Raw genomic sequence first — 26,130 nt, forward strand, 5'->3', positions numbered from 1 at the left:
GTAAGAAAGTGTATTTCAGAGCCGCAGAGTCTCTGTGCTATGTTCTTGCCAACTAAAGCAGCTCTCCTGGCGAGTAGGATCCAACGCCTACCATTATGAGCAGTGATGGTACCCAAGTGTTATAAGGCAAACTTACCTCCTCCTTGGAGAACATAACCCCAAAGTTACCGAATCTCATGGTATGACCACAGCCCGGCAAAGTCAAACTCAAAACCGGTGCCCCGGATGACCTGGGGTGGGGAGTTCGGATCCTGACCCTACCTACCTACTTGTCGCTCCACATCGTCAAGAGGTACCATGCTGGCAATCACCTGCCATGCTCAACGGAACTCCTTAGTTGCCCATTTAGAGGTATCCTTAAAGATTACTTCCCCTGCTAGGATGAAAGAGTATCACTCCCTACTTATCTCTACATCATCTGTTGGTACTAGTAAGGTAACCCTTCCTTAAAATATAGGTAAAGATACTTTACGAAGTCAATATGGCAGTTTATAGAATTTTCAAAATCCAGGGAACGTCTATACAAATTTGGAAGAAACATTTTAAAGCTTTTTTGTCTTTGTGTAAAACCAAACGGTAAGTTTTATTTTTATTTGCACACCAGTTTCTAGTTTTTTACGTACTTTTACATATTCTACACCAGTTTCTAGATTTTTACGTACTTTTACATATTCTACGCGTCATGTAGAAAACAACTTTTTATGTGTAATTATCAACCTAAATGTTAGTCAACCAGGCACAATAATCCCTATACATCCACTTAGCTTCTACAATAGAATCAAATTGTTCCTCTTAAATTTCATTTTCTAATCCACATTACTATTCGCATCCATGCTTATCCTATGTGAATGTCTATTCATAGTAATATTTTCCATTATCTCTAGTAGGATTCCTGTTTTCATGCATGTCTTCACTATACAGGGTGTTTCAAAACAACATCGACAACGTTTGGGAGGTGATTCCTGACGCAAGATAAGACAAAAAGTATAGATCTACCTGGGTGCACAAATGCTTCCTTTCAGAGTTATAGGCTTTCGAAAACATGAAAAAATTAACTTTAAAAGTCCATAGCTCCAAAACTATGGGACCTACCATAGTCGGGTCAAGACTTCACTTAGAAATTAGTATGTTTCCTATCCAAATATCCAAGTTTCAGAATCCTGTGTTAATTTCGCAACAATTTTTATAGTGGTAATTGGTGAGTACTTCAAGTTATATGCCTCTAGCCAAACTCCCTCTATAAAAATTGTTGTCTGAGTACCTCAGGATTCTGAAACATGTATTTTTGGATAGCGCACATATTAGTTAGTAAAGTATTAACCCGACTCGGTAGGTTCCATAGTCTTGGAGCTATGGACCTTTAATTTTTTTTTCATGTTTTCGGAAGCCTATAATTCCGAAAGGAAGCATTTGTGCACCCAGGGTGAACTATACTTTTTGTCTTATCTTGGTGTCAGGAATCACCTCCCAAACATTGTCGGTGTTGTTTTGAAACACCCTGTATAATAGACCTACGTGTTCACTGTCACCGGATATGCGAGTATCTTTCAGCTTTACACAGAATCGTTTTAGACTCCAAAGTAGTAGCGATTACAATAGTAAACAAATGGAACCAATACTTAGAAAGTGTATTGCTTAGGGATGCGCACGAGACAAGATTTGAGACTGTCTCGTCTCGAAAATGTGCTGTAAAAGTAATGTCTCGACTCGAAAAATATATATATATATTTATTGGAAGAGCTGTGTCTCGATTCGAATTTTGTCAGGAAAATTCTGTCTCGACTCGACTCGAGCACATCCCTAGTATTGCTAAAACGACTGACACAGCGATTTCGTAGGAAAGACGAATCTGCGCATAGCAGTCCTGTTACAATTTTATTTTTGAATAAGAATTTAACAGTACTGATAAATAGTAGATACCATGAAGAGTTTGTGAATACAACAAACCACGGTGTACAATGAAATATAAAGTTGCTTAAAATCTTTTCTCTACTTCAAGATATAATACATTGTTCCAGGACATCTTCTTTCCAAGTCTTGTTTTTATCACAGACAATCAACATACTACAAAAGCATCATATTTCACGTCAATGTGAAGCATACAATGATATAAAGGAAGCTGTGGGCCAAACACGTTACTCAAGATATAATCCCGGACACAGCCTGGTACGACTTGTGTAAAGGAAACCGGAGAAAATGCTTGTAATCAAGATGAACGAACGCCCTTGAGGTTGAAATAAAGACCTCCCTGGAAAGCGGAGTCACCGACACGCGGATTAACAACTGCGAGTTACTGAATTCAAACTCAATGAAAAAACATCTAACTTCTAGTTAAGTAATATACCAGTACAGAAGTACATGATTTCGTTGGAAGTATACTAATAGCTTAAAGCATAAGTAGACTCTTCTGGAACGAGTGTGTGTTGCACGAACAGTGTCAACGCTCTATTTTTGCCAATAGGATCGAGATTCCTCTAGATGTTCCAGTCTTGGCAGGCGAAAGCTGGAATGGTACGTTCATATACAGCTTGGATGCTCATTTCTCCATGATCCGCTCCCCCTAAATTCTCCTGGCATACTTTCACTTCCCCAAAGCAACTGGATCACATCGCATTCACCCATTCCTCGCCTCTGATTGGCAAAAGAAATCTGGAAAACACAACATTACTTTGCTCGTCACTTCCTACTCTCCCAACATGGTTCCTTCTGAGTTTTACCTGGTTCCCAAGCTAAAGAACCGTTTACAGAACACGAGTAAATATTATACAGATGTAAATTACATTACTAAAAGAAAATTTTAGGAATGTTTCAATTACGACAGGGCCGCTCGTACAAGAAAGAAAAAAAAAAATAAGATTAGACTTTTTAACCTCCAGGTTAGCATCTAATTGACCTCCAGGTTACTAATTACCATCAGACAATCTGTGGAAGAATGGAAATAATCGTTCTGTACATTGAAGTCCTAACACAACTATTAGACGAATGTCAGAACATGTCTGTGTACTCCACGTATCCGTATATGGCTGACACTACATACGGACAATTTTTTATCCATTTCAGCACCAATTGGTGGAGCATTTACGTCCTGCTGATTACTCTTCCCGCCTTCAATGTCGTCATTAGTTACTATACCATGCAGTACAAGTGCCATACATTTTATTCATTGATGAGTCGATTTTCAATCAATAATACACACACTTCGGCTCTGGAAAACCATAATGCAACCTCTGTCACAGACACAGGATGCCAACACAGATTTTCCATAAACTTGTATTGTAGCATGGTTGACTACATTGTTGCCGATTATCCTTCACGGACGCATGAATGCACAACAGTACCTTTCTTTATCTGTTACAAAATGATTTGACGCACCAGTTAGACATGTTCATTTGCACACAAGGCGAAACTTCATTTTAAAGTATGACAAAGCGCCGGTTCATACCAGTCGGTTGATTATTAAACTTCTGAATATAACTTACTCTATTAATGGATTGGTTGTGGTAGTCTGTTACTCGGTCACCTCGTTCTCTTGAACACACCGTATGAATGAAACCGTACGTTTATCGGGAAAGGGTTGACACAAGGGATAAACTGCAATTTCGTGATATGAATGTTGCTGAGTTAATCCGCGAACATTATCGGGAACTTCGTAGGCAACATATGATGTCCTCCGACTATCTCTGAAGTGCACTGATGTTGGTGGCGGCATTTTTGAGAACCTGCTGTGACCTGCTATGGGGCCTTTTCACCTCCTTACAACTGTTCATATACCAGTATTGACCAGCACGTATTAATATTGTATTTTTCAACATTAATTACTTAATTATCATGAACTAATTACTGATATTAAACAAATTCATGCAATAACAATTAGTATTAGATGTTTCTTCTGTTTTTTACTTACACAATTACCCTCACATTTCCATATTTTACATGTTACTATTTTCTACTTCATTTAAATTTCTGTTCAAATATTAGTTATTGTTTGAAATCGGACCCACGTTCATATGAACTTTTATGCTGAGCATCGCCTTCACTACCATTTTCCAAAATATTGCTCCGTTTTTCCGAGATATCTTTCGCGTAGCAAACTGCGAAACATTACGTACTTTGCTATGAGGATATGAAATTTTACAAGTAAACACGTTTCCTACGTCACTAGGAAAGAAAAATGTACTTTGTGATTCTACGGATTGTCTAAACTAGAAGTCGGTTTTGAATGTCCATTCGATCCTGTAATGCCAACAAGTAATGAAGATCTGAAACAACACACTGCATGAAGGTAACTTCCATTTTTATGACAGAAAAAGAATGAAACAAAAGTTCATTTCTTAAATCATGTTATACTCAAATTCTACTCGGATCCAGTTTGTTCCGAACATTATATTTCTTTCGTCGTTTCAATTAACAAAAAGAGGACGCAAAAAAAAAAAAAAAAAAAAGCCATTGCTATTAAACTGTCATTTATGCAGCTCTCAACAGAGATAAGTACGAGAAAACAAAATACTGCTAAAGTTCTGCGTTATTGCTAGCGATCTAATTTCAGAAAAGCGAACTATGGTCTTGCATCTCGAAAGCCCACCAAGAAAGGCTTTATTTTCAAATTCAATAAACTCTGTAAAGATAGAAAAGAGCACGCGATAATGAGATTATATGAGGGGGCGCTTTGCTGTATGAAAAGCTATATATCCTTTCATTATAGGCAACCAACATTTCTTTGTTACTGTACTGGTTGCATAGAAGCTAGGGAATGTTAGATTTTAAACGAATTTGGATAGCCATCAAAAATACTGGTGCACAGAGCGGCCATTTGCCACGTGGTTATGGTCGCTGCTACACCGCAAATTGATCGCCAATACCGATATATCACCGCGGTGTCGCAAGTTTTTTGCAGTTGGCCAGTACACCATACAGACTGACACAGCTGATTGCAAACAAGCGACCATTTGTCGTCCGCGACCATGATTGACGAATTCGATATAGCATTATTTATCGAAGAGAGCTTGTCCTGAACGTTCTTGCTCTTGAACAGGCGCAACGAGAAAACACTCTTGGTCAGTTTGAATCGTATATAAGTTACAAGCAGCAGACTTGGAAAAGCAAGCATTGTGGAGGAAATATTGTTTCCTGAGAGTTGGACAGGTGGTGCTAGTTGTTTGTCAGCGGTTGTGCGGAGGGCGGGAAAGGCATTCTGAGTTCGCATATGCGTAAGAGCGAGTGAAATGGCAAGACATTTAAGAAAAGATTCTCGCTTGGAGTTACGAGCTGGGATTCGTTTCTTGTACGCAAAGAATGTGTCGCCATCGTGGAAGTGTATGATGAAGAAGCAATGGATAGAAATGTGGCGAAATATTTTTCAAGCGAGCAGGGAGGATGTGGAAAACCGCATTAAGGCAGAGAGCGGTCGTCCAAGTTCTGCAAAGACGGACATCAACACGCCACGCGTGGAAGAATTGATTCAAAATGATTAAAGGGCAGTTGTTCGTGCAATTCGTCAGAGCTGAGATTGAGCTATGGCAACGTGCAGCGTACCGTGTCTGATGTTTCGCGTTATTCCATGGTGTGTGTCCGCTGGTTTCATCATGCGTTATCCCAGGAACAGAAAGACACACGAATGACATGCAGTCTCACATTTCTGAAGCGGTACCATGCTGATGGTCGGAACTAATTTCATCACATCCTTATTGGGAACGAAATCTGGCTTCAGCATTTCGTTCCAACGCGCAAAAGGGCCAGTATGGAATGGGAATATGCTGGATCACCAACGAGAAAGAACTTTAAGGTTACATACTCTGCAGGTAAAGTTATGGCAACCATCTGGGATTCGTGAAGTGTAATCCTGATTGCGTATTTGATGCGTGGCCATTCCATAATTGCTGATCGTTATGGTGAAACCTTGACCAGGTTACGCGAAGCCATCCGACGAAAACGTCCTGGCATGTTGAGTGAAGATATCATCTTCTTGCATGACTCTGCCAGGCTCCATAGTGGCTACCAAACTCAAAGCACTGCTGCACCAGTTCAAATGGGAAGTGCGGACCCATCCCTTTATAGCTCAGATTTGGCTCCCAGAGAATATTTCCTCCTTCCGGTATTAAAGGATCACCTCTCTGGAACAAAGTTTGCTTGAGAATGTGATGTGATTTCTACCAACTCGGTTAGAAAAGTTAGTTCTGCGTTCTGATAAATGTCTGAATGTATTTGGTGGTTATGTGGAAAAGTGATCGGCACATATGCCGGTTTCCCCCCGCCCCCGTTTGTATTTTCTCCCTCTTGTTAATATATATATTTTGGTCAACTTCGTATTTATTTTTCCCCGATCGATTCCATCTTCTTGTGTTTATATTATTAAATATATACACTCTATATATTTTCGCTAATATTCCACCAAAGATTATGTTGATATAGGTTGCTTTCCAACTTACACAACATACATTCACTGATAACTAGGGCTATAAAACAATTGTAATTTGAAACAAAGATGTACTAAGAACGGAGACATCTAGTGCAATTACTGAATACTACTAGCACAAAATAAAAGAAATTAATATATCAATCATGCAGCTAATATACTGAACCAAAGGAAACAAATTATTTTATCACAACTTCTTTTGTTTGTTTTATATTTTGAATTTATAAGCAAAAAAAAAAAAAAAACATCACGACATCCTTGGTGATTCCACGCGATACTCGACGCCCCGGTAGAAAGTTCTGATAGGAGTTCTGTTGTATAGTATATCGATACACAACTGTAGTACTTTCTTCAAACGTTGAATTGGCAACACTGCGAGAAGAGTGTCCTGAACTTCGCGAAATTCCATGTGCACTCACTCACTGCTTCGTCGGTTCGGTTGTTGCCGAATGAACACTGGAGGGAGTTGAGAAGCAAGCTTTTCAGTCGTTCGCGATATTCCGTTCCTCTTCTAATGATTCATTACGAGCATAGCCTTTACACAGACTACAAATACACACACATTTACAAGGTCAATGTGAATGAACAATTAATGTTATGTGCCACCACTACATATGTACAAACACAAACATTTAAGTGGCGATTCTTTATTCAGAAATTAACAAAGCAATTAGACATTAATGAATGAATACGTCCTTCATTCTTTGTCTTGGTAAATAAAAAAAACACGAGTCTTTTTAATAACTGCACCTTTTTCCTCAAACAATTCAGACTTCCTTCAGGCTCTTTACTACTTTTCTCACACTTTTTTTTTTCAATATAAATATTGGAAATTTAGAAAACAGAAATATTTACAAAATAATTGTAACTATTTCACACATATTGTATTTACAAAACAATTTGTAACTATTTATACAGATTGTATCATGTTGATCAAGCAGGGCTAGACAGAGAAAGGAAAATCTCATTTTTACCCCTATTTCTACTAAAACCGGAAGTGGTAGAAATTTACTACTACTTCCGGTTTCAATACAGATCTTCAAAGAACAAAAATAGCAAGAGAGCGACACGCTATTATATTATATATATCCATAACAGAGTTCGTAGTTTCAGGGAATTTCCCTAATCTAGGGAAATTTTGTAGGTAAAGGTAGCAAAAAGGGAATTTTTCGATAAAACTTGAAAATCCAGGGAAATTCTCGCGCTGACTGACTGCCAATATAAATGCTTAAATTGTTCTTCGTTCTTCGGAAATAAATCAATACAATGGCAATAGTTTGTGTGTGTACAAAGTAGCATAATTTACACCTATTGTTGGATGGGTGTATTTGTACGTATTTATTTCTGTAAAAAAAAAATAAGGGTTAAAGTCAAAATAGAAGCAAAAAAGCAAATGAATAAAATAAATGTGGTTGGAACTTCCTTTGATATAGCTAAATTATTCTTATTGCATAACATCTGTCATAGGATTTGAATTATCGGCATACTAGGGAAAATTTAATAAGAAAAGGGAAAATTTTGGGTCAGTTGAGGGAAATTTTACTTAAGTAAACCTACGAACACTGATCCATAGTACAAGAAACAGTGTCCAAGGAACAGATTCTATCTTGTCTTAATCCTTTCTTGCAACCATTGGAGTCATATCATTTCAGTAGTTTTTGAGAGACCATATTAAGTGAATTTTTGGAAAAGATGCCTATTAACCCCTGGCAGAGAGTGCCTTGAATATAGCCTAACAACAAAAAATCTGCATACACTGAAGTCTTTCGACAAATTCAAACGTTTTACTTTAAATGTTGCTTCAACAATCTCAATCCAATTACTAAATTGGGAGAGAATAATTTCTATTTGCATTCAATACAAAACTTTACAACAAACTAAGGTAGTATATTTATCCTTGTTTTAAAAGCAGAACATTTGTTTTTATGTAACGCTATGTACAGTTGTCCTAATAGGTGTCACCACAAGTAGCCTATTTGACACCATCAGATGGCGCTAACCTACACAGCGTTCAGCGCGCCCGGAAGCTTCGAGGAAACAACTAGTTATTATAATTTAGGGTTTATAAAGCACTAAACTGTTCTTACAAATAATTAGCATTATATATATATATATATATATATATATATATATTTATTTCATTCTATGTAGTTCAAGTTGAATCTTGTTCGAAAAATGGCTCCCAATCTCTCTTTGGAAAACTTACTCTTATCCAAACAGGAATTAAACCGAAGGTAAATCATATTGGACCAATTGTGACTTACATATCAAGCTCAAGTAAGATAATTTGCTACGTATAATGATGAAAGTATGGTCTTGAAAAAATAGAATCTGCCTATTGTTTTTAAAGAAGACCATTCTCATCTGGAATTTAATACTACATAAAAATCCGGGCTCCACTAATTACTTCCAACCGAGGACTTTTTGCTACATAAATATTAATATTTATTTTAAAAAATCTCATTATAACTGACAGTCAAAACTAGTTACTTTATTATGGAACACGAATTTGGATAACTCTATATAGATAAGATCATTACACTTGATATATTACACAAGTTAAAATAAAATGATACCAACCTCATCATATCCAGCCTAAAACTCAGGTAGTCGATTAAAACATCTAACCCTTTGTTATAGTCATTCAAGAATTCTCGGACCCATCTGGAAAAAAGAAAGCAGAAAAAAAAAAGAATTAATTATCTAAACTATCTAATGTTTAAATTACAAACTATGTCCTACATAGATAACAAAAATCTTCATAACCTAATTTCACAACATACAAATCTTTTGTTTCCTTGGAAAGTAAGGGAATCGATATGCTCTCGTAAACAAAAATTGAACCGCTGAGAGAAGCTATTATGAAGCAGTTAGAATGGCCTGTTTGAGCCAAACAATAAAAAGGAGCATAAAATTTGGCAAGTCGTGTCTTCAAGAACAAAATTAAAATTCAGGATTTGTTCAAGCTGTTAATATACGTCGCCGTTATATTCCTGTGCGCAGAAATTTATTCCGGGAGTCCAAAATCAATATGACGATAAAGTATATCAGAATTTGCCAAAACCACTTCTAAAATTAGACGAAATTTACATAAAAAGTCCGGGTTTTGAGGGGAGAGGGTCGAGAGCCTCACGACCCACTACCCCCTGCATACGTCTCTGATGGCAGTGGCGTTCCACCTTTCAAAAAGTGTGGTTGATCACTACAAGAATTCCTCTTTCATTCATCTTCCATGTACCACAATATTTAATCGAGCCTGGAAACAACAGATAATGAAAATTATCGGACCAACTTATTGCATGAACTAAAGTACAAAGCCGGAAATAGATAATGTTGTTGACATTGCACTACAGGTGCCATCTCCTCTGATTCTACACGGAGATACGGCCAAGAGCTCTAGTAAAAATATTTAAGTTGCGTGGTTTTACTTCAAAGAGCATTAAACAGTACAATATAATGTTTATCATAAGGAAATCCATAATAATGTTGATCATAAGATAGTAACACGCAGACTTAACATTTTCAATACGTTTGTTTAGCTATAAATCCTCTAAAGTTATACACAACGATATAAAGATTATATTAAGAAATTTTAAATGTTTTTTTTAAAAGAAATTTTTTATTACACTTACTAAAATAACAAAATGAAAAATTTGAAGATTTTATATACACTGTCTTTGTAACTTAAGAGTAATTCAGAGTTTAAAATTTCTTGAATGTGACGTTCAAGAAATATGCCATGAAGACATACTTGTCAAGATATAAACATGTCAGAGAAAGATTTAAATTTCGCAATAGTTCGTAGCATTTCGGGTTGTTCTCCAAATTTTGCTTATTTATTATTATTATTATTATTATTATTATTATTATTATTATTATTATTATTATTATTATTATTATTAGGTTATTTAAGTGAAAAACTGGTACGAAAACTTTCCCTCGAATCTTCCAAATATATTTCAGAAAGCAATTAAATAAACACATTTATCAAACTAGTCACAAACACAAAAAACAGGTGCAAAACTGGACAGCCATATGCTACGAGTACGCTGAGTAAGAACAACCTGTTTCTCAAGTTTAGTCACTCTTTACGTACGGTTTGTGCCAGTTCATTCAGTGAAAGTGTTTGTTGGTCTCAATTGCCTTCCGTCTCTCTCTCTCTCTCTCTCTCTACATTTCCCGTGTCAGACACTGTTCAAACCCTGAGGATACTGTAACTGTTGTCATGCTTCTCTGAGCCGAAAATACAGACAGACATTTTAAAATGATGAAAAAAGATAATCTAAAAAAAGAAAAAGAAGCAGTTTTTTTCTACTAATATGACTCACATGATAGTAATATGTCCTCAACATCCATGCTAAAGTTCAAATGGATATTTCCAAGTTGTGTATGTTCTTTAAGCATAAATTTGACGCATGAAAATTACATATTATATAATTAAAATTGGGAGAGCCCTTAAAAAAAAAAACTTAAACGAACTGTCAACTGGAATTGAATCAAGGATCATTGACATCAAACGTAAGTGTTCTACCAATTATTCATTGTACTCTATCAAATACGCGTAAATCCATATCAAGTGGTCCAATGCATGTTGCTCGGCAATTTTTAAAAATTCTGATTTTTTGTGTGCTGTTACCTTAACATGTCATTAGTTCAAAATTAGCATGATTTTAATTTTATTGGCTTTCGGTTTCGAGGGGCAGCCATATTTGTTTTCGAAGATGTGCCATTTTGTGATGTTGTAAGGGATTACAGAATCTGAAATATCTCAGCCCCTAATTACCCTATCGGTGTGAAACCAAAACCAAAATGTTCAGTAAGTTCTGCACTTTAAGAGTGTATATTAGTTATTGTCATTCGTAAATTATGAATAGGTAAAATTAAAATTTGAAAAAGTAGGTGATTGACGTTAAAAATCCCAACTTTGGCTCCTATTATTTTTAAGAAGGAAATTGGTCAGGAACTTGAGCTGTACTGAGTAAAGAGGTCTGATATGGTTCTTATCACTCGCCAAGTTTCAACCCTTTGTTTCTAGAAATTATCAAAAATTCAGAAAAATGTAACAAGTGCATATTTCACATGTATATATCTCTGGTGAGGGACCTGATAAAAATATACAATTAATCCCCTTAACAGGTCTACATGATATTATTCTATACCCAAAATTAGGAGTTTCAGATTAGACTATAAGTACCTTTATTATGAACACAAAGTTATACCTATAAATAAACATAGGCAAAAGTACGGATAAACGAGAGTTTACTGTATATCCATCATAAATCGGTTGGCAATGGATGAATAATGCATAGAGTGGTTATGCACAACATAAAAGAACAAGTGTTATTCTGTTAATAAGCAAATAGAACAAATGTACTGAAAACACAATTCAGCAGAGTTCTTGTTCCAACTAGGGGTGTTCGATAAGGCTGAAGACCTATCGAACTTCGAGAGTGAACATTTATCGAGTTGTCATCGGTTACTCGAAACCGTTCGAATATTTGAAATTATCGATGTTTCGGGTATTATCGAAATTTCGAGTATTATCGAAGTTTCGGGTATTATCGACATTTCGAGTATTATCGAAGTTTCGGGTATTATCAACATTTCGAGTATTATCGAAGTTTCGAGTATTATCGACATTTTGAGTGTTATCGAAGTTTCGGGTATTATCAAAAGTAGTGATGAACAGTTCGGTTCCTTCACCTCTCCAATGTTTTCTTCTTGCAGCCAAACTAGTCAAACAGCTTTTTTCATCTGGTAAGTTATTGCAAAGTTGTATTTGTCGAAGTCATATGTAAAATTATTTTTCTGCCTGCCCCGTTATTGGGGCAATCGGCAAAGTGACTATTAGTAGACTAATGTTGTCTTGGATTCCAATTCCTTTCAGGCGATGCATGTTTTCTCTTCCTCTCTTCTGACAGACTGCTTAAACCTTGTACAGATCTGTGGGGAAAAAAACTTTTCCTTCACTACATTGCTAAGGAAAGAAGTTTTAAAATGAACACTCTGCATATACAGTATGTAATACATATTATATACAACTATGATAACCACGAATACATCGTTTCTTTCGAAAACTCCGATAATCCCGAACTTTTCTGAATATTCAAGCGACTCGACAAATGCGATCATATTAATAATATATTTCTGTATTTGCTGCTTTCAAACAATTCGAGATTCTCGAACAGTTCGAGTGTCTCGAAGTTGTCTAATGTTTCTTACATTTCGAGTGCCTCGAACACTTCGAGAGTCTCGAACATTTCGGGGGTCTCGATCCTTTGGAGAGTCTTGATCATTTCGAGTCTCAAACATTTCGGGAGTCTCAAAAGTTCGATAATTCGATAAAATTAAAATTCTTTATCGATGAAACGGTTTTGAAATTTTATCAAATTGTTATCGATTACTCGATTATCGGAACAGCCCTAGTTCCAACATGCACAATCGTGTTCAGACATCATCAGATAGGAATTCACTAACAGTGCTTCACTCAGATGATTGCAGCGCAAGACGACAATTGTGTTTCTGCAGATCTGTGTATCAATACTGCATCAAATTAGTGAAGAAAATGGAATATGATGTAGGCAAATGTATTGGTGAAGAATGTCATAAATGTGTGTATGGACCGGTAGCAAGATGCATTACGTCCCTTAGTGACTTCAGTGAAGAGAAGAGGAATCTTCTGCTAATGCGAACAAGCAGTAGCATTGCAAACATATGCAACTACCATGAAGTGAAGTTTTCTCGAAAGTATGATCTTTTTGGTAATTCGTGTTGCGACCCTCTAAAACTCCATAAAAAAAACTATAACAAAAGGACTTTCAGAAATTTTGAGTACACATTTACTAAAGGACAATAATTATGCAGTAGATCTGATTCCTGGAAAATCATTATGTGCTACATGCTACACAAAAATCTTTGTTGTACAAGAAAAAATGCAAAATCGAAAACAATAATGTTGAATCAGGCCTTCAGTTTCTACTGACTTTCAGGAAGTAAATGTGAGAAAACTGCCTCCAAACAGGTGACACAGTTGCATGTATCTTTAAAGAAAAGTGGTACATTGGAATTGTTAAAGATATGAGTATAGAACATGATGACGTGAAAGTGCATTTTTACGAACCCCCAGGACCATGAACTTCATTCAAAATTTCAAGAGACGACAAGACATGGGTACCTTTCAAGAACATTTTACGAAAGCTTACACCCAATAAGCTTACAACAGCAACGGATCGGTGTCATACTATCACCCGCAGTTGTGTGATCAAATATCCAAACTTTTTGTGGAAGAGACTGTTTAAGTGGTACCTAAGAGCCAGTATTGTTCTTGTATGTTGTGTTTAACCACTTTATGCATTATTCATCCATTGCCAACCGATTTATGATGGATATACAGTAAACTCTCGTTTATCCGTACTTTTGCCTATGTTTATTTATAGGTATAACTTTGTGTTCATAATAAAGGTACTTATAGTCTAATCTGAAACTCCTAATTTTGGGTATAGAATAATATCATGTAGACCTGTTAAGGGGAGGAATTGTATATTTTTATCAGGTCCCTCACCAGAGATATATACATGTGAAATATGCACTTTTTACATTTTTCTGAATTTTTGATAATTTCTAGAAACAAAGGGGGACACGTCTAAGGGTTGAAACTTGGCGAGTGATAAGAACCATATCAGATCTCTTTATTCAGTAAAGCTCAGATTCCTGACCAATTTCCTTCTTAAAAATAATAGGAGCCAAAGTTGGGATTTTTAACGTCAATCACCTACTTTTTCAAATTTTAATTTTACCCATTCATAATTTACGAATGACAATAACTAATATACACTCTTAAAGTGCAGAACTTACTGAACATTTTGGTTTTGGTTTCACATCGATAGGGTAATTAGGGGCCGAGATATTTCAGATTCTGTAACCCCTTACAACACCAGAAAATGGCACATCTTCGAAAACAAATATGGCTGCCCCTCGAAACCAAAAGCCAATAAAATTAAAATAATGCTTATTTTGAACTACCGACACGATAAGCTACCTGTACATAAAAAATCAGATTTTTTTAAAATTGTCGAGCAACGATTTATTCCTTTTCTGGACCACTTCAAATGGGTTTACCCATACATAACCTTAATCAACAAACAAAATTTTGATCACTGAATTCTCTTTAAAATCCCCCTGTAAAACCTTAAGTAACCGAAAGGCATAGGGGTCCGCGGTGGATCAGTGATAGAGAGCGTTCACCTCTGGTGCAATGAGTCCTTGGTTCGAACCCAGCTCGTGCCAAGTGAACTTTAGCAGTGGTGGACAAACACCGTGTGTATTGGTTTTCTCGGGGTTCTCCCGTTTCCTTCCACCATTTCATTCATTTCTCATCATCACCGTCTCATTTAGCCTAGGCGGCATAATCGTGGGACATACAACTTACAGACTTCATTTTTTCGAAAGGCATAAATTTGTTTTACTTATCGACAAACTATTATTATTATTATTATTATTATTATTATTATTATTATTATTATTATTATGGCAGTAGAGATCCCTGGTGAGTTTCTAGTTAGCGTAAGTGTCTTCCTTCGCTGGATTCGACCCCTGATAGTAGCTTCTAACTTTCCTGTACCTTTGTCCGTAAGCTTAAGTAAACCAAATTTGGATCATCTTTGATTGTTTACCATCTTTATTGATTGTCTTACAGTACATACGATTGTGAAAACACGACCTCTTAAAGAGAACAGGGCTCATTTTCTTCTTATATAAAACTGTGCTTCAGTTTGAATGCTGTAGTATCCATGAGTTATGACAGGTCTTGTCAAGGCTGGAACATGACTGAGATGGACTTCGTCTAATTCCGAAGTGAGTCAAGGATCAACTTAAAGTGATCATTTTGACCTAGCATCCACTGCAGTTTTCTTACGCACATACAAAGGGGTGGGGTGGGGGGAAGCCTGACTTGACAAACACTTTTTAAGGTTTGAAATTGGCTTGGCAGCGAACGCTCGAAACATTTTTTCCGGCAAAGTAGGCAATATTTAACTGAGCCAAGGATTTAACTCAAAAGTATATTTATGAGGTTTATTCATATACGTAATCTTTCTCTAGCCATGTTTAGAGATTTCTAATGCTAATCTTGAAGCATTTAAGGAACGAACATATATATATTTAAATTTCGTTTACTAACAGACTACCTAAAGTGAGAAGCTAGCAGTGAGTTTTGCAAAATCAATAGTTTCAGTCAATTTTCTGAAGGTTGGAGGAAAAGTATTTATCGAGAGCAGATACTTAGCATTTCCAGGGCAACTCCCCATTCACACCACAGATGCCTAAAAGCATTTTAAAAACTGAAATTTAATTCAAATATACTGGCTGTTATTTGGTGCACACACACCCCCTCAGAAAATCCTGGATCCGGCCCTGTAAATAACTATATTTGCATTTATATAACAACGCTACAAATAGTGTTGCTACTGTCACAAAGATGGATTGGTTTAAAGTATAACGTTCTTTCAGCATAACGACTAAGTATATGATACTTCCACCTACAGCAATAGGTTTCCCCATGAAATAGAGAACAGCTTGTTCCCTACCTTTTGTGCAGATTTACATTAATCTAACCCTGTATTTTCTAAGGGAGAAAAAGTCCCATCGTTGCCTTACTGAATTTAAGGTTCAAATCATCTATTCTGCAAGGGTGCAACGCCGTTCAACATTCAGTTGTCGGTGGTGCGAAGGATGTTTTCTTCCGAATAAACCTGAACAGTCACGAATACCGCGAGGAACGGAGGAAGACAGAGGAAACTGTGCGCTTGACCTGTTCCATCCACTGTATTGGGCTTAGTGGGTTTCAGCGGGTTTCATACAGTTCAGTTTATGTGTATTTAATTTGCTAAGGAATGAAAGAATTTGTTCGTCTTTTTTGTATAACGTTGTATGTGATATTGTATCACTTTTTTTTTTATTAAAAAATAAATAAATAAAACTGGATGGCTTAGGTTTCCATACTGCTAGTTAAACTTATGAATAATAAGACGGCAACGGAACAGGTGAATGTAGCTGTTCTAGGTTCACTAATTCGGAAATGTCATCTAGCACAGAAATGAATCAGTTTATGATAGATCAAGTGAAACTGTATCCTGCTTGTTCACTGATCTTTATGATAATGTGCGATTGTTTTAAATGGCAAGCTCTGCCCCTCACCCTACATAATTTAAAACAAATATGAATAATCCCAAAACCCACTTCCATCCAAATAATGCGTAAAGACATTCGATTACACAAGAATTCACACTCAAGTAGATTATCAACATCTTTGAGATACGTATTTAAATATAATAAAAATCTAACAGCAATCAAAAAAGGAAATGTCTGATTAGTGCCGAAGATCTTTCTAGCAAAAACAGGGATTGGATTGCAGAAGCCAAGGAACAAGAACAACTACATTGAACTACTGAATTTGTTAAGATATTATTAGAAAGTTGCAAACTATTTGTTGAACGTAACTATGTTTGCTAGAACTTCCAACATAATTCCAAATGACCTAAGTAGCTCTGTAACAAGAGGAAATGTTTAACAAAATGAAATCATGAAATTTTCAGTTCTCCCTTTGCCGTAATATTACTTTAAAAAAACATTACAGTGTAGCAACTTTGAACAGTGTTACAGGTGGAAAAATGATTTCCATGATTTTTAGATATTCCTGGACATCGATCAGCTGCAGTATTGACCAAGCACGTGTAAAAATTAAGTAAGTCTTTAATGTTCCACAATTACGTCATGTAGGCTAAAGAAGACGGGTGATCATGAAGTAATTCGTAAAATGATGTGGAAGGAAACGGGAGAACTCCGAGAAACCCATGAACATAATGTTTCCAATGTTAAACGCATGCTAATATTGCCTTGTGTTTGATAATGCCGAAGGATTACTATTCATGATCTTTCCCCGATCGTAAACAGCACCGCACGCCACTGACCTACAACCTAACTGGAATTCGAACCATATTAACAGTCACTTGGAATCGAATCTCGATCTCCTGCTAAGAAGGAGATTGTTAACCATATAACCACGACTGAAGTCTACTATCAAACAGCAGCAATAGCCTTTAAAACTCTTTAGGTGATAGTAGTTATATTTCTAACCACCCCACTCTTTCATAAGTTCTCGCTGCTTGCCTGAATGAATAGTAGTTACTTAAATAACCGCCTTATTTTTTTTCTACAGCGTACATACTACTTATTATCTAGGCAAAGTAGCACGTTATAAAATCATGGTATCACACTAAGAAACTAAATATAACGAGATGTTTGTGTTAGAACTTACAGGGAATTTCGCCACTTAACGGGTTAAAGAAGAATGAATTTATACCTTGGGTTTAGATCACTTAAGATTACGATTGGATTCGTTTTTTTTTTTTTTAATGCCCAAAGGAAGACATTTTTTTTTTTTTATCTCCCAGATTCTAATTTATCCTACAGAACGTAAGCAAAACTTGACACTCAAAATATAGTTAAAGTGCAATCAGATGACAATCTCGATACAATCTCAGAACCCTAGCTATCCCTACTCCACTTCATAGGACTTTGGAAGGGACTATCAACTCTGAAAACACCAATTAAGCACGATGTACTTCTCTCCCTGGAACGGAATAAGTGCTTTCCTCATCTGATAGTTTTGGTGTCTTTTGAATATTGATACATTCCATATCATATTCTAACAACCTGAGACTTCCGTTACCCAGTTTTGGTTTAACACCTAAGTCCGACATACACAAGTGGTGTCCAACTTACAGACTTAAAAATATATATCTGCATGTTTACGACGAGAGCAGGTGACGAAAATAATAAGCTTAAATATTTCAAATGTTACTTACGTAGTAAATGTGAAATTAGAAAGCTCTCACACATGGTGAATATTCCGCCTTGATATTTAAGATACTTTTTTGAGTTTTAAATCAGATTGAGACTGTAATATTCGACACGTAATGTGCTCCTTCCAGGGTTCGAATCCCGAACTCGAAAAACGAAAGGCGAAAAGATAATTCAATGAAGAGAAAGATCTTTTGTATTTCTGAATAATGCATGAGTGAAAACAAAATTTCAAAGAATAATTGGTATTTAGCACTAGTATCTCGATGATTGTATTTCGAAACGCTATTACAAGCGGTGCCGTTACAAAAGCATTATTTCTCGTAGTTGCAATGTATTTCATACATTGTGCATAAATTTTGGGATGGAGAGACGTACCGTAGTCATCACACTGATTCCCAGTACCATTATTCTATCTATTTTGACTCACACCTCGCTATTTTCTCACGACATTAGGTCAAACTAAACAACATTGTGTGGAAATTGAACTAGGATGATGGAGCACAGAGGTCAAGCGTAGACGTCACTGAACCACGCACGAGCTACGCATTTAAAGTAAGACATTCCCAGCTCATTGATGTAAAACAGAACATTTCTTTTCCACTACGTCAGAAATGAACAAAGAGATTTTAATGTGGATAATTAACAATGAAATCTTATAAATAAATAAAAACTGTAATTTTCCACTTCTACTTAATTCAATTGTAGAAGGAGTAGTGACTCGGTGGTAAAAAGGTGTTACCTCTGGTGTGTGATGTTCTGGATCTATCCCAGGCTAAGTGAGCTTGTGGTAGACAAAGTGTCAACGGGTTTTCTCGAAGTTTCTCCGTTTCCTCCAACATTCTCATTCTACTAATTTCATATTCTTTTTAATTAATCACCCGAAACTGCATTCTTCTGTTTCTAATTTGTCCAACATTAAAAATTCTTGCGCCGTAAGTAGTTCGAATCGTACAAACAGGAGATTGAGAAGTTCGATTTGCTTGCGATTTTTTACTATTGTTTTCAACACAGCTTTCGCAGGGAATAAATTGTTGTTCAAATTTATTGACAATTTCTGTTTTTTTTTTTTTTTTTTTTAAATAGACAAGTATAGTAATAAGAACGTGGATAATTCTATACAACATATAATAGGAACAAAATCCCTACTACACTAAGGATTCAAATTCCCGGGTCCGCTGGAATGTTGACTAAACGTTCCATTAGGTCAAAACACATCAGGCAAATACTGGGAAAGTATCTCAAGGCCAGGAGCCAGATATTATATAATCGCAAAGAAAAGCAACAAACAAGAATTTCCTATGAAATTGCTTTTGTGAATTATTGAGAGGACTTGCTAGCTTCCAGCTCTGCAACAATTGAAAGAATCTTCAGTTTTTTTAAAGGATTGATATGGTCCAAAGTTCGAAACAGATTGAGTGTGAAGAAAGCACAAAGAGTGAAGAAGTACCGTTTCTTCAAACGAAGCAACATTAAAATAGAACACTGATGATTTGGACTCGGAAACACTGATTCAACTGATGGTATTATAAGAGACATCCATCTGTGCATTTGTAATTGCCATAGGAGAAGATTTTGTTTCCTTTTTTAACGCAATGCTTCTTTTCGTTTCTATGAGAGTAATTTTCCAAGTGTAATGTTGAGAAAATAGTGGTATATCTTTAGGAATATCCTTTTCTAGGTATATGTATAGTTTTCGATTTGTGCAATTGGCATACGGAGAAAGAAATTTTATTATTTGTTTGTACAAATACGAGAGTATATACTACAAACACAAAGGGAAATGTAGATCCATTAAGCGCGAACAAAAATAGTTATGCATGATTCCCAAACATATTTTCTTTCTATGGATTTTGTTCCGGAAATGTCTTAATACATATTTTAAGCCAAGTCTGAAGCTAGGCGTGTGATGAGAAACATGATTGAAGGAAGTAATTATAATTATGTTAAATATATCATTTCAATCTGTCTTCGAAAATAGATGAAATTTCTTGATTGTAACAGTAAATTTTACAATATTACTGCTTTTAACAGAAAAAAAGTGTCCAAAGCGCTCAAAAGTATGTTTTTTGATGCCAATAATAATATAGTTTTTTATATGCTAAATATGTAAATTATAACATATTTAGCACATAAAAATATATAGTAATGTACCATGTGCTTGTTTATAAACATTACATATGCTCCTGTTTGTAAACAAGAACGACATGTATTTAGGATGGAGTACTACATTCCATGTCGGATTACCACAGAAGCAGATGATTGTCCACCAACACCACTTACAAGTCACATGACGACACGAGCAGCAGTGCCACAGCAGTGATGATAGGTCTTCAAGTTAAAATTTCCCTCATGAATGCTAAAAATTCCCTTTTAAAGATAAAATTTTCCTCATGAATGCTCGAAAATTCCCTTTTAAAGATAAAATTTCCCTAAAATTTCGTTCACTATATACATATCATTGTTTAAAGGGAGCATTACTGCATATCTATAGATTATTATACTGTGCTCATATCTCCACAACTTGTGCTTTTGATGATCTATTAGTACTTCAATGTTATCTTGTACGTATAATGACATCCTCAAGTCAGGTCCCCGGAAGGCTTGTGAAAAAAAGAAAGATTTTGTCACTTTATGATTCTGAAAAGAGTACCACCGTCTTTCATCATATTGCCGCAGTACTTCGTAACAAAATTTGTTGAAAAGTTAAATTTCCCTACATTTTATCTCATATTCGTAAAATGTCCCTTTTTCCCCTCCTTAAAAAATTCTTTGCTACATCTCCCTACGCCGCGGGAAATTTCCCTCTAACTAACATCACTGTAGCCACAGCCGCCCAGGAGCGCCTATATAACGGAGAGGATTTGATGCACAGTCATCCGTCTGCGATTGGTCATCCCTCCTCTAGCTTGCCTGGAGCTCTAGGAGAAACCTAACCTAAAAAGCCTCTAGTTTGCTGCGGAGCTCTAGGCTTTTCCTTTCTTCCTGCTTAGCTTTCCCAGAGTTCTGTCAGGATCCCAACCTCAGTTGCTTACCCTGCTTCGGGACTCTGTGGTTCTTGAACACCCTCACTGCTTGCTTAGGAGCATTGGGGTTTCCTACACCACTCTGTTTGCTTGCCTGAAGCTCTGTAGAGATCCTGCTCTAAGGCTGCACGGTCTCACATTAGAGAAAGTTATATTGTAGTATTTTTTTGTAAATACTGTTAGATTTTATTCAGAAGAGTTTTATTTAAAAACTATAGGTAGTGGGAATCGATTCCTGACTCTATAATTTATTCATTCTAGCTCTACCTACCCCCTTCAAAGGGAAGAACTTTACAATATAAAACTATTACCACAAGATATTCTCTAGGTTCTTGCACGATGGACGAACTTAGGATATCGAAAAGTTAAAAATTTGGAATATGCGGACGGCATCGCACTAGTGAGTGAGACCAAGCCACCAGCACTGAAACAGACATCAGATATTGGGAAAGAAGCATTGGAGAGCAAAGGGCTTAGAATTAGTACAACCAAGACAGAATATTTACATTGTTCTTTCAAGAAAAATGTAATCGAGAATACAAAAATACGATTGGATGAAGAAGAGATGGTAATAACGAGGAAATTCAAGAACTTGGGATCAATACTGCACGAAAATGCAGGAATATAGACTGAATTAGCAGCGCTTGGACAAAATGAAGAGAAGCAGCAGGAGTACTGTGTGATCGTACGGTACCAATGCGGCTTAAAGGAAAAGTTTACAAACAGTAATGAGACCTATTATACCGAACGGAATGATGTACGTCGAAAAAGAGAGAGGAACAGAAGTTACATGTTGCAGAGATGAAAATGCTGCGGTGGATGTATGGAATGACGCGAAAGGATAAAATTAAGAATGAAGTATTGCGGAGGGCAAAGTAGTACTGACTGATATGGTTTGGGGATGGAAGAAGAAGACCTTTGAAATACGTAGCTCACCAAGTGAATGGCACAGAGCTAAATGGGGAAAAAAAGAGTCCGAGGCTGGCTAAACAAGAAATGGAGAGAATGTGTTAAGAACGACATGGTACAGTGTAGTGTCACAGCGCATATGACAAGATAGAAACAGTGGACTGATCCGAAAAGTTGACTCCAGCTAACTGCGAAAAAAGGTCAGAAGATTTCTCTACGCTCTCGCGTAGCAGATTGTACTATAGCAGATTCTACTATGCTTTGTCTTTTTCCCCGTGACACTATATGCCTAAGAATAAAACTCAAACCTTTTAAATTGACAAGAATATGATATTACAGCTCAAGCTTGCCCAGACACTAGAAAAAGGCAAATTATTATTGTTGGAGCAACATTGTTGTTATTGGACAAAAACTATTATAAATATAGTATAAAGAAAACACGAGAATGAAAACAAGATGCAAGCGCTTGCTTACTGAACCACACTACAAAGAAAACGAAAATACGAAAGAAAAAGTAATTGCATTCAGATGCACGTAATAATCATATGTTATACCATGCACCTGTCTTGGAAACAATAGTTAAATATACACATGCCATACATCCTTTTGTACTAGTGCACGACAAAACAAGGTACAAGATTACAGACAGGAATTTCACATTCAAATACAAACTGGGAAGTAAGTCATTTCTTCAACAACACATGTGTTTGTTTCTATGCGTGCAAACAACCATAGAAATCTGTTGCCTTCCTTAGAAAGTATTTGCGCCATACGGTATGTAAGAAGGTAGACATGTTAAGATGTAAAATTCTCATGTTCGCTGCAGAAGAGTTATCCAAACGATTAATTTATTTCTTAATGTTATTTAATGTATGTAAACGTTCATGTTTCGTTGAGGACATTACATATGAAAAATATTTAACTTTTATAGGTTTCAGAATAGCTGAAGTAAGGCTATTCTTATCTGCAGTAATTATTTCAATTCGGATTTCATTTATACTCTGCGCCCATACATTTCTCTGCGCCATCTCTTGCTATTAAATAATTTAAATCAACAGAATTTTTTCAATAACTGCATAAAGATGGTATTCGAATTTGAGATGGTTTGGATAAATTGAAAAAATTAAGGGGGCAGACTACTAAATATTTTTCAAAAGCTAACAATTTTCCTTTTGCCCATTTTTCGTTAAGTGAAGAGAGATTATCAAATGTAACTTACCACAATAATAGATAATGTTATTCTACATCCGAAAATACGAATCGGAAGAATTTTCAGTGTTGCCATCCATAGAAATTACAATGTTATCAGAATTTGAATTACCCAAAAATCTAGGTTAAGACAGCGACTAGAAAAATGAGCTCAACGGTAATTGATGACTTATCGTGTTGTCTAGGTTCCTTGTTAACTACTTTTAAGATAATATTTGTATTTATTTTGTATTGTTTATTACAAATTTATTTAATTTTGTACTATTTATTACAAAATAAATACAAATATTATTTAGAAAGCAGTTAACAAGAAACCTAGGCAACACGATAGGTCATCAATTACCGTTGAGTTCATTTTTCTAGTCGCTTTCTTAACCTAGATTTTTGGGTAATTCAAATTCTGATAACATTGTAATTTCTAAGGATGGCAACACTAAAAATTCTTTCGATTCGTATTTTCGGATGTAGAATAACATTATCTATTATTGTGGTAAGTTACATTTGATAATCTCTTTTCACTTATGAAAAATGGACAAAAGAAAAATTGTTAGCTTTTGAAAAATATTTAGTAGTCTGCCCCCTTAAGTAAACAATATAAGTAAATAAATTTCTTAGATGTAAACAATTAAAACTTTTATTTAAGGCTTGGGAGAACAATCCTACACATAACAAGTGTATATCAAATACTTGCATAAATCTCATCTATGAACTCATAAACTTTCCCAACAATCCGAAGTTGTCTCAGTTCTATTTAAACAGAATTATAGATACTTTACTGTAGTATTAACTTATAATTACACACGCAGTAACTAAGATTTTCTCTCTTTCTATCCTGAAGTAAGGCTAGTATCAGACCTACTGCTTACTACCATGACCATATCATTAGCAAGCTACTTGCCAGCCGTGGATTAATATACTTCATCGAACATCGAAAACACATGCCTACAGCACCAGCTTAAGATATTCCTGGACAAATATCCCATTTTCAACCGAATACACATGGTATAGATATACCACATTGATTTGACACCTAGTCTTCCGTTCCAAGCGCTGCTATCGGCTGAAGGAATTCCACTCCGACGACTGCAAGGCTCTCTCGCTTAGCAACAGCTGAACCCTTAATGGTTTACCGCGTGGGTATGTCGAGGGTGTAAGCTTTAGTTCGCATTTTTGCCACAGATCAAGATATCTTGGCAGCACTATAGTAAATTGTGTCTTCCTTCTTTCTTCGGGAGGTTATGTAAAAACACACACACACACACAACATTAAAAGCACGTCAGGCAATAATGTTTAAAGACCTTGTCTTACCAAAACATATCTATTTATGTATGTCCGTGTGCCCATCCGGAAGACAAAATCTGAAGAACTTTTAGGTGGATCAACATCAATTCAGGCCAAAAGTGTAAAGGATCAAGAGTTAGAAATAAAGTTTGTTGATGGAGGTGATCCATACGGTTAATATCAAGGTGTGAACAATCAAAATTCGGTTCCCCATATGTTCCTATGGATGACATCCTTGCTCGATAGACTACCCGCAGTGCTGTTCAGATCAGCGGGTTAGTATTACTGTCGGAATGCAAAATACTAATATGCCCGTCGAAATATAACGCTAAACTGAAAGTAAATGACTTTCTAGTTCACAAATCTTAAGATATATATTTTTTCATTTTCAAATATACTTAATCTTGAAGTATATTTCTTTCACTGAAGTAAAATACTATATTTAAGCCTGAGCTTGGTTAAAGTAAGCTTCTTAAGGAATTTGGTTTGCCAAAAACCAAACTTCTTCACATGGAGTACACTGTACACTGCTATTTTTTTTTTTTTTTTTTTTAATATATAAGACCAGAATAACAAATAACTCGGAAGTCACTGACATACAGCATGGAATGGTTTGGGCCATCATTTCTCGAAGAAATGATTGGTCAGAGAAACTACTGCATCTAAAACTAAAACGCTGCAAATACTAACATTTTAAACACTTTGATGAACACAGGTCACCTGTCAAGAAGTAGTTCCATCAAGGAGAAACAGAAATGTATTCATTCTGCTATAATACTATCTAGTAATTGAATGTGACAGCTTCTCGGTCACTATTTCTCAAGTACATGATTAATTACAGCCATCATGTTTCAAATCACCTTCAGCACAATCACTATAACCGTGCAGCTTGCTTAATGTATCTCAGACTTATTAGACTATTCAATAAGGGAAGACTTTTTTCGATTCTACTAGCCACTTTCATTGTAAAAGTTTGACCATTTTACTTCAAATTTAGGAGAAAATTTATCAAGAAGAAACCGGAGTAGATTGCTTCAATCGGCTCATTACACGGCGAACTTGAAGAACTAAAATACATTTTTTTAAAGAATAAAAATCTGTAAGTTGGGCATTTTTGCATCCACAAAAGCAGGCCAATTTATTTTATTTGCATGGTTCTAACAGTATACTAAATTACGCATGTGGTCAACTTAGAAGGCTTCATTGCATTTGCATGGTTTAAAATAAAATATGGCCAAATTAAAGAAAGACGGCATACTTAGCTAGTTTTACTGTATACTAAAATAATAACTTACTCTATGTGATTCGTTCTTAGTGATATTTCCAAGTCCCTCAACACTTGTGTGGACGTTGATTCTCCGACCATTTTCCGTTTCTAAAAAGAAAGACAAAAATACAATGTTTAAACAGGGAGGGAAATATAAATGACAGCA

The 26,130-nt window shown here is 35.9% G+C and overlaps 1 protein-coding gene across 4 annotated transcripts in view; it reads right to left on the minus strand.

Annotated features, from left to right (window-relative positions):
* The window catches only part of Frl (formin-like protein), a 318,309-nt gene that overhangs the window by 85,601 nt on the left and 206,578 nt on the right, over nucleotides 1–26,130 (minus strand). For all 4 annotated transcript variants that reach the window (XR_014128428.1, XM_081739698.1, XM_081739699.1 and 1 more), the window contains exons 4-5: nucleotides 25,993–26,072; nucleotides 8,993–9,076 (exon numbers count right to left, since the gene is read on the minus strand). Coding sequence is in view for 3 of the 4 variants with exons in the window: in XM_081739698.1 (XP_081595824.1) it covers nucleotides 8,993–9,076; nucleotides 25,993–26,072 (164 nt within the window). In the remaining variant the exon portion in view is untranslated. The remainder of the gene's footprint in view (nucleotides 1–8,992; nucleotides 9,077–25,992; nucleotides 26,073–26,130) is intronic.

This window comes from Thermobia domestica, chromosome 15 (genome assembly GCF_964235325.1).
Source record: "Thermobia domestica chromosome 15, izTheDome1.hap1.1, whole genome shotgun sequence".
In the NCBI taxonomy this organism is placed as follows: Eukaryota; Metazoa; Arthropoda; class Insecta; order Zygentoma; family Lepismatidae; genus Thermobia; species Thermobia domestica.